The following is a 14,290-nucleotide window of genomic DNA, read 5'->3' as shown; positions in this document are numbered from 1 at the left end:
TGTGTGTGTGTGTGTGTGTGTGTGTGTGTGTGCAACTATGATTTTTTTAAAGAAAGGACAAAGCTACTCCCCTCCCCCATCTATAATGGTTCCTACACCCATTTATCCAATGAGATGAAATGAGCAGTAGATTGAAGTGAAAGCAGAGGAATAATAGAAAAAGATGGGAGTACAGGGGGCAGTAAGGAATGCCTTAAGGATGGCTTTCATAGCTTTTAAGACTGAAAAAAGTCTACCACTCTATTAAAATGTATGTGATTGCATGGCCTTAGACCTAGGAAACAGAACATATTTTGATGCGTCAGCACAGGAAATGTGAATTTATAATGTTTAAATAACTACGTAAATAGTAAATAAATATAGTAAATGCTCAAAGCTATCGAGTCATAAAGCTCACAGCACTGTTGGACAAATTGTGCATTCTGTACTAATAGAAAACAGCCAGTGATTCCTTGTGAGTATCATAAATCAATAGTCTAGTGTTGGGTGCACAGAACAGGGGATAGCATTTTTTTAAGGACACAGCAAAGGCTGATTATTAAGGAAAATGTGCGGTTATGTGGAAATTATTATTCTTATTACCAAAGACAGGTCGACTGGTTCTCCGTCCTTCATCCAATCCACACGGAGCAGCGGGGGCTGAGCTACCATTGGGCAGGAAACCACACCATCCATACCTGTGGGGAGGTATGTTTCCTGGGGCATTTTTAGTGCCTGGGCTGGGTCTGAGAACAGTTATATAGATAAAACATTATTTATTTTTGTAATAGTTAAGCATTCAAATACTTTACTGTGTCAACACTGAGGAAAACTGCACATACCACTGCAGAGGAACTGTGCCATGATCCATAACTTATTTTGAAAAACAATTGTTTTGTTGTATTGCATTTTCTGCAAGTCTGTGTATTCAGTATAAGAAGTTTGCAGTTGACTGAGTGCCTGACAGAATAATATATTTCACAGGCAAGAGCAAAATGTTAATAGGGAACTGTTTACAAAACCTTAAAGAAGCCTCACCAATAAAAAATACAATAAGCGGAAAAAACAAGACAAAAATTGGGGTTTCAAGGGAATGTATGGTCTAGTTTTCTACATCAGTTCTAGGAACTGTGCATTTTTTCATTACAGTTTATTTCAGAACTAATTCTACTGCTGACAGCAGTGCAATAAAACACCATATTTAATGTCTCTGAAATCTTATTTTCATCTTTTTTATTTAATTTATATAGATTTCCTTAATAAACACTAGTTATCAGTCTCATCCAGGAACTTTGTAATTTCCACTGTACCTCTGTTGAAAGAAGGTACGGATATCCTTTGCCGCTTGGCATTAAAGTTATCAGTTACTTTCACTTTCCTACTGTCTTTTATATATTTTTTCTGAGATCACTTTTTCCATATATAAAATATGACTGGGGCTTTCTTAGTGGTAATTAAACTAATCAGGACATGTTTTTTTATGACTTAGTGCTTAAAATGAAGCTTAAAATATTGTTTGTGACTGTCCATCACAGGGTTAGGGTTAGTGTCACAGTGTTTGTCTACCTTACGATGCTACAATGTTTCTAAAGTGAAGACTGCTACTCCACATGAAGGGAATACATGCGACATATGAAAGAAAGCTCAGACTAATTGACCCTTTGTCATCAGCAACCCACAGTAAGCAAAACATGTCAGATATGTAGTAAATCCTAATTGGCATTGGCAGATAAATCCATCATATATGTACTCACACTAATCATGTTATGGTTTCCTAAATATTCTATTCACCAGTTTAGTTATAATTTTGTTTTTATCTTTGTCAGGACCATGGACTAAACATATCTTGCCCCTGGGCAAGTAAAACCTAATTTCGATACATATTTGTATTTTAAAGACTATCAAAGATACTAGATAAAAATAGAAATATGTTTTCAAAAATACATATATCATCTCCACTCCAGAAACATAACAGAAGTATACACACTGTAAAACCTCTATATGTACATGTACCCTTCATTCAATAAGGAGACCACCCTTTCAATATATAAACTATATAAAATATATGACACGGCTGGTTTCTTAGAATCCACTTTCTTTTTTGCCTCTAAAGAAAAAATAATAATCTAGACATTTTCAAGGCATAGGGGAGCTTGGTTCTTGCCTTAATGGACTTAGATGAAAAGGAGGATTGTGCAAAGGCTGAGTTTCTTTACTCTATATTCACACAGCACAGTTGATCCTAAAGCTTTGGTTATCTGTGCTGAGGAAAGTTGTTCAGAAGTTATCAGTGCTGAAAATGCAGCATAGTGAACTAAAACAAGATGAACAAGTCAAAGTTTATTTGTACTGTGATGCAAATGGACTCTGGTTCTTTCTGGATGGCCAAGCTACTCAACGCCTGACTTACATACAGATGTGTCAGCTTCCTCTACTATGTGTGTTAGCCTCCTGCCATCTGTGATGCCAACACTTGATGGATTTCTGTCAGCACCATCCACTGAAACACTATCTAATGTGTCATGCTCACACCCCATAGAAGTACATCTTTGATAATATTTTTTGCATCTTTGTGTGTTTTAATGGTTTGAGGGTTACTGGGAATGACCTGATTATTCTAGGTGACCGAGGTTTTAAAATCCAGAAATGTTACATAGGCAGTCCATGTGGACTCTTACCTTGCTATTGAAGTTGTTTCTAAAATTAATCAATGCCAAATTACTGCCAGATTTCACAAGTTTTCATGCAATTTAGGCCCTCAAACAGGCAATTATTTTGTCGAAATAATATTAAACTGAGCAGATACAATGGGGCCTTTACACTGTGAGTGCTCAGGCCTTAATGACAATAATATTCATAATAATAGAGACAATAATGAAAAGAAATGAAATTTGAAGGAAATTGCAAATATTCTTTTAAGGACTCATAGTGGCTCTGTGATTGGATGAAAACTGGACAACTTTTATGCTGTACTGCAGAGGTTACTAAGCCAACATTGAAGCACTTTCTCTAACAGACTGATTCAGCTCCCCTGCCACAAGGACAGATACGGAAAATTGTTTCATACTTGATACAATATCTCTATAATGCAACACATCTGTCTAGCAGACAGTCGTCTGTACCCTGATGTTTAACAGTTAATTTCAGCTTAGTTAAAACAGACACTTGTGAGCCAATTAATGCTTTACTATTAATTGCTTTACTACTTTTGTAGCCATTTGAAATGTGGCTACAAAAGTAGCCACATTTCAAATGGGCTACTTTTGAAATGCTGGAGTTACTGAAATATTTTACTTGCTATATAGTACATTAATTAGTGTATGTTTAACTTATTTAAGATGTTGTGTGTTGTAGCTAAAAAGAATTGACCAATCTGGGATAAATGAAGTACACAGTAAATATTTCTTCTTATGACATCTTATTATATATTAGCCACAGACCACACACAAACGTACGCATCACTGTGAGGAGGGCAGAGGCAGTTGGCGGCATGAGCAGGCCATTGGTTGGCACACAGGTGTAGTTGCCAGAGTCCTCTGGGATCAGCCTGGAGATAAGTAGAGTCCCATCTACCATGATCTTCACTCGTGACTTTAGAGACCTTGAGAAAAACATCAGTATGAGAGCAAACCAGCTACTTTAGAATAAGAGGGAAATATTCTCTAGCACATTTTCAGAACATCAAAAGTGTAGGAGGGTTTTTTTTTTTGTTATTATTAATATTGTTATTCACTGTTCTGTGCAGATGGAGGTTAAGGACATTTCATTTTATTTCAGTTAGAGTGAGAGGCAGTTTGCCCACTCATGTTATACATCCTTATATTTAAAGAGAAAGAAAAAAAAGACAAACAAACAAATCCATCTAACAGGCTTGTGACTTTGGTGTTATGTTTAAGGGACCACCTTCAGCCACATTCACATTCACGTACTATAAGAAACTTGGATATTTCTTAGCACTACTGTTTTCCTCTTGCATTGAAGAAAAATAGCTAGTGCCACTGAATATTTTAGTTGTTTCAGTTTCATGTTAACAGAGAATCAATCGAAAAATGTGCTATGGGTCACTGTCAGTGACCGCAGAGATGTATCGCCAATGCTGAAGGCCTACAGAGCTTTTCAAGCTCTTTTAACTCAATTATGAGGCTTTACGGCGCATTTACTGTATCAGTCAGTTGCAGCGGCGGCCAGCTTCTTTAGCAAACAAATCTCTATCAAACCCTCGGTATGTTACCTGCCTCAGGAACAAACGGCAGACACACGGAGGACAACCTGCAGAATAAAACTGGAGATGGTAAGAAGTTGTTTTTTACCATCTTACAGGACAAAATAAAACAAGAGGTCAAAGGTTTATTGGACGTACTTTTCTTTATCATCAATTTTATTCAGCAGCACTAGTGTCAAAACTAAAATATGCTGTCAACTATGGAATGAATTGCTATGGAAAATAGACATATAGAGAATGTAGCCACATATTTACATTTCCTTATATTCGTTTTTTCCCAGGTTAAAAGTGTCAGCTTTAGTTTAACCAGTACATTATAATTAAATACCTGTAATCACCTAATAAAATTACCATTTGCTTCAGCTCTACTTTTTTTAAGCAGTAATTAGCAACTAATTGCAAGCTAACATGCTGAACTAATAAGGCAAGGATAATACCTGCAACAGCATGTTGGCATTATTGGTGTAGACAGAAAGCCATGCATGTGTTAGGGTATAGCACAAAAGTGCTACTGTGCCCAAGGCTTCAGCACTAAACTACCTTCTCACTTTTTGTATCATATTTCGCTAGCATGGGTATAATTTTTCAGGGAGTTACTGATTCCCCTTGTGGTAAAAATAAATAAATAAATCAATAAAGTGGAAAAAACAAAAAAACAAAAAGGTTTTCCTAAGGTGATTTACTTATGAAAAATGATAGATGTACAGGGCTCATTCAAAAAAAATAAATTGTTTGCTTTTTGTTTGTTTGTTTTTTCATACATGGAATAATTAGCATTTTTAATTAGCAGTTTCTATTCTAATAACTCAACAAACACATTTAATATCCACGTTACTCTTGCTCTCTTAAGCTAATACTGCCCTGTTTGGCATCAATAACTTGTAGGTATTTTTGCACAATTATCCACCAGGCTCTTGTAAAATTTTCTGCCACTGCCACATGTAGATTTCAGTCAACTGTATTATGATAGAGGGCTTTTTTCATGTACAGCCCATTTAAATCGTCCTACAATGTAAAACAAACATAGCCAGCTCTATTTGTGACATCATTTCTGCTGAACAACAACAAGATGATAACGTAGCTTTTAACCTGACTAGGCCTTTCCATAACTCTTCATCACTTCTCTTGCAGCCATTCCTTGGCTGATTTGCTAATTTGATGGGAACCATTATACCATCAAAGGGTACCCTTCAGGTTCAGTTTTAAACTACTTAATAAATTCATAATATCTTACACAGCAAAGATAATAACTGCTCATAACTGGGACTCAGAGACTCCCCAGTCCACAGCGACCCCAAATCATGACATTACACACAAATGTCCATAAGTGACATGCTCATCACATCACATTTGTGATGGTCACAGCATTTGTGACTTGACAAATCGACATTTGAGTTACCAGTCTGGAACACAGCAACCCAAAAAGCCAGGCATAAGAGTCTTGGTTTTGGCCTAATGTTACTTTTAGGCAGCCAAGTCTTTTCCTTGCACATCTCATCTGCAGGTCAGCACATGTACTTTGAGACGAACAGTAGCAAGAGTTTCCTGTAGGTCCTGGAATAAAGTCCAGAGGGTTCTTGGAGACTTCTTTTTCCATCAAACACTTTACTCTTGGGCTAAATTTGCTGGGGCAGCCATTCTTGTACAAAATCTTTTTAAGTCCCTTGCCAGACTCATAGGCACCCAAAACTTTTTTTCTGATTCCCTTACAGAGTTCTTTAGATCTTGACATGAGAGGACACACTTCAATAGCAAAGAAAACACCAGACTCTTGATGTCATACTTTTTAAATAAGACAGGTTCCAGCTCTCACTTCTAAAGAGTGTCCAATCATTGGCACCCAATCTGGAACACCTGATCCGAAATTTATGGATCTGAAGGTGTTACAGCTGTACGACTTTACTTTACTTACTGTTTCCACATGAATGACTTTACTTTTTGTAATTAATGCTGTGAACATGAAATAATTAGTTTGAGAATAGTGTCTTTCTTAAAAGGTACAAAGGTCAAAATACATTGAAAATATGACAAATTCAAAGGGATGTGTTGATTTTTATTTATTTATTTTTGCCATGATTGCATCTTAAACCCAAACAACAGCATGAAATCTGAGTGTAAATGGAGAAATGAATATAGGAAATCTATTTTGGCACTGTCAAAAAGCACCTCACTATTTTTAACAAAGAAATGAAAAAAAAAAGGCTTATTTCCCACCATTAGTCATAGATAATCAGAATAATCCTCATACGCTCTACTCAGCTGTTAACAGCAATATATATCAGGTCCAAAAAGCCTCTCTGAATCTCCCCCCCACCAATCGAGATCCGGTTGAGTATTAACCTGAGTATAATGAACAGTAATACCTGTTTTAGAGAAATGCTCAAGGGGAGAAGTAATGCAAATTAAGCCCCCAACCTGCTCAACTGACCCTATCCCAGCCACTGTTTTTTAAGAGACTGTTCAATTGTCTGGTGCATGATATGCTGGCAATCATGAGCCATTCCCTGCTCACTCCATCTTCTCTCTGGCACAAAACAGAGCTTTTATGAAACCTCTCATAGAGAAAAGCTCATTCGGCGCTTTGCAGTTTTCAGGGCAATATCTTTTTTCTTCTTTTAAAGTGACACGACTGATGCTACTGCAACATCAGAATTTCTTCTCTTTTCTATTTTTATTTTATTTCTGTATTTTTCTTTGTGTTTGGAGACTACAACATAATGTTATCTTTTATTGTCCTTTACATAATTTGGGGGTAAAAAAAATAAGTTAAAAACCATGAGATAAATGAAGTATTTTGGCCTATTTTTTGTCTTATAACATTGTGGTGAAATCGCACATTTACAAACACACAAAATATGCTGTCTCCAGTATTTACAAACTAATAACCTTCTGCATCTAACACCTGCCGAGATACATTTCTGATTCCACTGATTCATTATCTATCAGCTAACTTTTAACTTCATACCTTTTGACCAGCTGATACTAGAAAGAGAATTGGAGACGGAACTGAGGACAGTGCAGTGCAATATATGTTTTTTCCCTACTTTTAATCACTGTGCTCATTAATATTTAATGCCCAGTGCATATGAGGCATTAATTCATAAGAAAATAAACACTGATTTAGAAAACTTCAATGTGATACAATGTTGTTTTTCATATCAGCTAATGGGTGTTACCCTGTTGTCTACACCTGGACAAACATAGACAAGCCACACTAGTTAAGAAGAACTGCATGTAAAATATGAAAACAGAGGCTCGTCTCTGACTTAAAATCCTTAGCACAAAATGTCAAGCCCCAAACAAGTAACCTCAGCGTGTGTGTGTGTTTCTTTTTTTCCTTATTTAACTTTCACATCTGAAGTAGCAAAAAAAAAAAAAAAATCCACCTTCTATCATCTCAGGAATATTTCTGGTGCACAGCTCACCCTCTCTCCTAGGCATATACCGAAGGAATAAAGCATTCTTTCATCACTAGCAGACTTGATTACTGCAAAGCGCTTTCAATTCTGGGCCAGCAAAGAAACCTTTTAGTTGTGAGTTCTTTAACGTGGCCCTTAGATCACCACTGGACTGTAAAAACAGTTTGTGCAGTCAATGTTACCTCAGAGTGAAAAGAAATCACTCAGTGCTCATTTTCGTTAATTCAGGTCTGTCTAGATGTTTCACTTGTATCTAGAAAACAACAAGTCAAGTCAGGTGCTTATATACTTATTCAACAGTATGTGGGGACGTGTGGTTGGTCCATGATGAATTCTGAAGCATGACAACAACTGCAAATGCATAGCCTGAAAGACTATCTCCAGCTAGAAAAGGTGCCCTGAAGTAACTTGACAAATAAAAGCAATTCATGGTGTTATTTTTAAAAGCATTTCTTATTTTTGGCACTAAAAAGCTTGAGCACAGTGATGTGCATATTCTGGCAGACAAACCACAGATCACCTTAGACACTCCCACGGGACACTAAATACTCAGTTTTTATGAATAACAAAAAAAAACAAACATTGGGTGTATTTTTCCTTGGTGCTGTTGCAGTTTTATAACAATTTTACATTTGCCTGGTAAATTTGTTGCTATTTTAGTGCATGCAAACATTAGCTATTAAACTCAAAGAAACCATACTATGTATTGCATTTACCATGCATTATATGCAGCATCAATGAGGGTTTCATAATAAAGTGATCTTTGCATGAATGTATCCATGTTTCCAGATCAACAGAACGTATGGATCCACGTTTACCTGACATTTTTGAACTTGAGTGACAGGGGGTTTGAGTGCCTTATAAATAATTGAATGATAAAACATATAAAATTGATGACATCTTGCTCAAACTGCTGTAAATTTCATGAGCGCATTTTGTGATCTCATGTATCCCTTTATTTAATGCAGAGTCTGAAGACTCGCCCTCATTCACCAAAATGTCAGTATATACCAACACGTACAAGATCTGCGCCTGTTTAATAAAGACACTCTGCAGACTGCATGTTAGTTATTGTCATAAAAGTATTCAATGAACTGACACAAGTAGATGTCAGACATACTTTTAAGGAATGTTCTGGATTTGTTAAACCCACAGAATTGGGCTTTTGTGTGCTATAATGCCTATTACTAAGACATACTGTAGAAGGAGGTGAGGTTATGCTTCTGGTAAATTTTCAATACAGTCACTATAAAGTAAATCTCATCTTGTACAACATGTTAGGTTCTTTTTCCTTTTTTAAAAAAAATGTAAATTAAAGATTTAATGTGACAAATCTCAGTAATTGTCCGCTTTTTGTGATTTTCCTTTTTTTATGATGCAAAAGATAATGAAGGCAATCTTGAACAAAAAGCACAAAATTCGATTTACGTAACAACCACTAAGCTTTTCCAACATTCTCGGAAAAAAAAGAAAAGAAAAAAGGATAATAATCAAAATGGTAGTTCACTCACTCTATGTGATAGACATTTTCTCCACCTTTTTCCCACACGTATGTCATGTTGGGGGGATCTGCCACTGCCTGGCACTGGAGATGTGCATCTTGGGACATATTCAGAGAGGTGTTTTTGGGAGGTATGACAATGACAGGCGGACCTGGAGATGCAGGATACAAAAAGGCTGAGTGCAGGGTATAATAATAAAGATTTCCTTTTTTTTGTCTCTATAGTTATTAAATAAATAACCTAAAAATCTAAGAAACAGTGTCAGTTTGGCAGAGGACACAAAAAATTAATAAATTACATAAGTACAATTCCTTTGTATCTAGATGAATAAATTCACCTCATACAAATAACAGTTTTAACAGATTTTTCTTTCTCAATACTCATCCTCACAATATGTCCCTTATCTACACTAGGTGTCGTATTCTCCTTTTACTTTAATGACTATTTTGCCAAAAAAAAACTGAATTGGAAGGACCTCTTAGGAAAGAGCTGCAATATAATCAAATAATGATAAAAGACTCTCAAATAGATTGTTGCATCTATTCTAGTATATTGCATTCTCTTTTAATTAAATTATACTTACTGTAACCTTCACTATCTTACACCTTTTTTATGATGCAACAAAAGACAGTATATTGCTCAAGTATTAAAAAATACTTAAGCGTGATATAAAAGATGCCTTATATGTTTCAGTACAACATAAATACATCAGTAGCTCAGTATTATCCTTTAACATTACGCTGGACTACAGTATTCCTCTTGTAGAGGAGTATAGTATGTTGTATTCCTTTTGTTTTAGCTGGTCTCAGAGCAAAACCTGTTTTACCCTCCTTGAGACATCTACTAATTTCTTACATTCCCTTAAAAATTTTATTATTCATAGGAGAGAAAAAAATGAAATAGTCTGTGATGCAAAATATCAATCTAATAAATATCAGAATGAATTATTCATGAAATGCATGGTAGCGAAAGACACAACCACAGATAAAGTGGGAAACAACTGGATATTTAATGGTTAAATAGGTTGTATATTGGTGAAACGTAATAACAACAAAAATAGATGCTAAAACCTAATAAAAGAAACAAAATACAACACAGCAAAAGTTGAATTGTAAGAAGTAGATGTTTACTGAGAAATGAAAATAAAATCCAACTTGGCTTTTCAAAGCCAATGGGGTATTTAACCGTAACACTAAAATATACAAAACATTCTGCGATGTTGCAGCGGTCCCCATCATGTCTTTGCTTGACCAGACATGTCACATACACTGTATTTATACATCTTTTACATTCTTTATGAGCAGCCCTTTGTCTCTCTCCAAGGTCTGCTGGGTCCTTGTTCAGAAACCAAAGTACGTACTTACTTAAAAATTAATATTCTCAATATGTGCCGTACAGGTGATAAGTTGGAGTATAGACTTCACCTGTTATTAGTAACTAATTTGTCAAGACACTATTTTGTAGAAATAGTAAACACAGCTCAGATTGTGCATATGTGAGGCCAGTGCTTAAACATTTTTAGTGAAGTAAAAAATTATGACATCAATATACATATATATTCGTATCTGTAAATGAAAATATATGTAGTGTGTATATATTGTTTTTTGTTTTATATGTCTGAAACAAATAAAGATACAGTACAATACAATACAATACAATACATCTGACAAAAAGCCATACATGCAGAGTATATACAGTATATAGAGTACAAGGGTGCTCTATAGATGCACAGATGCCCTAAACTAAGAGTATAGGCAATTACTAGAATATTTTCTGTGATGGTTAATGTATCAGTATGCATAAGCACTTCATATTTTAGCATTAAAAATATAATTTTAATTAATTACTGTTGTTATCTCTTAATTTTCAAATTTACTGTTTTACAAAAGATGCAGAAAAAAATTGTTAAGGACATTATTATTTTTTGATTAAGATGGCAAACTACAGATATTTACTTGCATTCCTGAATAGATAAATTAGTTTTAGTGGTTGAATGATATACTTGTCAGAGAAGTCCAGTGTGCTGGCTCAAATGTGGGTTTAAGAACATGATTTAATTGGTTTGTTATTTGTATAGTAAATAAAAATATATATATGTTTCTTAATTTTAAATGAGCTTTTTACAGCTTTCTGAAACATTTGCATTTTTTTTTTGTTTTTAATGATAGGTAGTGTTAGTCACTGTATGTAAGTGCAGCACATTAAAATTTTACTGACAAAAGACAATTAAGGTATCATTACTTTACTATTTAAGAATGAACCAGAACCACTCTACTAGACAAACTATGTAAAAAAATCTTTGCAGAGTTACCCCAAGCATCTTTTAATGTATATGTAATATGTTTTGTTCTGTTTTCATGCCATTGCACACTGGAAACATTAACTATACATAACGTTTCTGGTTCTGAAAAGTGGAGCCAATGCAAAACTGCCTTAACCAGTGTTCTTTCTAAGGAGGAAGTGACTCCTCTGTCTGGAGAAAGAATTTATAAATAGGATGTCATACAGTATATATATATATATATCATATGCAATTCATATATGACAAAATTAGCCAACATTTGACTAAATCTGTAACTTCGCTGATGAGTGAATGCTGTTTAGTATATAAAGTATGGTTCCACTTGTGGTAAAAGGAAGATGAGGTTTGGTATACTTTAGAGCAGGTCTATGTTTTGATTGACAAGTATGAGCACAGAGTGCCCTCAAAAATCTGAGCTATCTTATGTCTTAAATGTTTAACTCAAAGCTTCAAGAGTGACTTTCCAAACTAATGGGAGACCTCACGGAGGCTGCATCCATCACTTATCTATAGTCTATGACCTGACACCATATACACCAATAAATCAGTCAGTCTCTAGCTTCCTAAGGTTATAATGGTTGACTGGATCTTTTAACACATGAGGGTTTCTACAATGACTCTTTTGAAGCCTTTAGTTGTGGTGACAAATGTGCTAATACAAACCAAACCAAAAGTCAAAAAGAAAAACAGTGTGTACACCAAAGCAACTGAAAGGAATTTGTCAAACGCAGCTATTTTAGTACCATTACAATGTTACATTTATCTCTTCCCTGAGCCACTCCAAACTTGTATTAACATGTGTGCTCTTTGCACAGAGCTAATAAAAAAGTTCTAACACCACATGTCTTATATACATATATAAACAAGATCATAATCATTACAGCGCTCATTACTGAACAAGTTTATAATCATAAATGCATGACATATATGCAAGAGTGAGTGTTTAGAGGTTACTTAAGGCTTTTAGTTTGATTCCATCCAGATCAGCTATTAGTCAGTAATCCATCCATGTGGCAATGCTTCAGAGGAATGCAGCCAAAGCTCAGATAATGTGACTTAGAGTCATACGTGCTCATGATTATTATTTAAAATGTGGCCACTGCATCTGTGAGATTCCAAAATTAAGTGAAGCCTCAACAAGACTTTTTGCCAAAACAAAAATTATTTCCCCATACACCATGCTACAGATGAATCCTGGTCCTCCAGAGGAAAATCAGCAGTAGGAGTTGGAGTAGGAGTACAGAAGAAGTCAGAAATATATTCCACAGTGTATTACGCAGTGGTGTGTTGGTGTAATCCAATGATATACAGTAACCTATTTGCATATTTTACATGCATTTCTCCCTAAACTGGACGGTAGAGCTATGATTTGAAAACATCTTTGTAATTTTCACGTGTGTGAACACCTGCATGTGTTACAAGCAATTAGAAACAATTATTATCAAAAGAAAAGTTTCTTTTTCAAAATAAGAACTAATTATGCATTTTATTCATAAAAGAAAGAGAAATTAAAATATATACATATACATATACATATATATATACATATACATATATATATATATATATATATATATATACACACACACACACACACACACAACACAAATGCTACGGCAAGGGGGAGTCAGGACGCCAGGTCAGGGGGAAGATATCATCACCCCCCGAGATTGGGTACATAGCCCCAAGTGCGATAGGAGAAGGATCGTTGAGTGCGAGAGGAACTGACCTGAAAAATAGGATCATGGCCAAGCTTGAAACCTGGATCCCCCGTAGCCGGTTACCAAGATTACGTGAAGTACCCGCAGAAGGTCTGCTAGATGCTGCTAGATGATGTTAATGCAGCACTACGGACAATACCTACAACCACGATTAAGAACACTAACAAGCTGATCTACAATACAGCATCAGTGAGATGCTTGGCTATAAGTAGAACAGCCACAAGGGGCAGTACCCTCCATGGAGAAGGAGGCTAGAGGCTAGATCAAAATAGCACGGAGGGAGGTTAGCCAACTAACGGAGTTGCAGAAAGGTGTGACAAAGAAGGTGCATAAAAAATACAGCAAGCTGTCCATACCTGAGGCCATGGAAACTGCCAAGCAAAGACTCACAGCCTTGGCCTGCTGCTTGAGGAGGTACACCAGAGAGATAGAAGGCAGGAGAATAAACCAGCTGTTCTCCGCAGAAACCAGCAAAGGTGTACTCTCAGTGGCAAGGGAACAATAAGAGAACAGCACCACCAAGGCTGGAGACGGAGCAATACTGGAAAAGCATATGGGAGAAGGACGCAACCCATAACAGCAATGCTCAGTGGCTAGTGGATCTGAGGGCAGACCATAGCAACCTCCCTGAACAGGGTCCAGTAACCAGACATAGAGGACAGTTACAAGTACCTGGGGATCCCGTAGGCGAATGGGAACCATGAAGAGGCCGCTAGGAAAGCTGCAACCACCAAGTACCTGCAGAGTGTCATGCAAGTCCTGAGGAGTCAGCTGAACGGTAAGAACAAGATCCGAGCTATCAGCACCTACGCCCTGCCTGCGATCAGGTACCCAGCTGGTATAATAAGTTAGCCAAAGGAGGAGATAGAAGCCACTGACATAAAGACAAGAAAACTCCTTACCATGCATGGAGGGTTTCACCCCAAGTCCAGCACCCTGAGGCTGCACGCTAAGCGGAAGGAAGGGAGTCGGGGACTGGTGAGTGTCAGCACCACAGTCCAGGATGAGACAACGAACATCCAAGAATACATTGAGAAGATGGCCCCAACTGACCGAGTGCTCAGTGAATACCTCAGGCAGCAGAAACCCAAGAAAGAGGAGGGAGACGAGGAACCATCATGGAAGGACAGGCCCCTGCACGGTAT

General features: G+C 36.4%; 1 protein-coding gene across 1 annotated transcript in view; it reads right to left on the bottom strand.

Annotated features, from left to right (window-relative positions):
• Positions 1-14,290, bottom strand: part of igsf9a (immunoglobulin superfamily, member 9a) — a 57,039-nt gene that overhangs the window by 18,823 nt on the left and 23,926 nt on the right. The window contains exons 7-9 of the mRNA XM_005725663.1: positions 9,132-9,273; positions 3,435-3,580; positions 583-725 (exon numbers count right to left, since the gene is read on the bottom strand). Coding sequence (XP_005725720.1) covers positions 583-725; positions 3,435-3,580; positions 9,132-9,273 — 431 coding nt within the window. The remainder of the gene's footprint in view (positions 1-582; positions 726-3,434; positions 3,581-9,131; positions 9,274-14,290) is intronic.

This window comes from Pundamilia nyererei, unplaced genomic scaffold, assembly GCF_000239375.1.
Source record: "Pundamilia nyererei isolate P.nyererei 1_Seehausen unplaced genomic scaffold, PunNye1.0 scaffold00016, whole genome shotgun sequence".
Taxonomy (NCBI): Eukaryota; Metazoa; Chordata; class Actinopteri; order Cichliformes; family Cichlidae; genus Pundamilia; species Pundamilia nyererei.
Note: the sequence above shows the minus strand (reverse complement) of the source record. Positions and strands in the feature narration are given on the sequence as shown.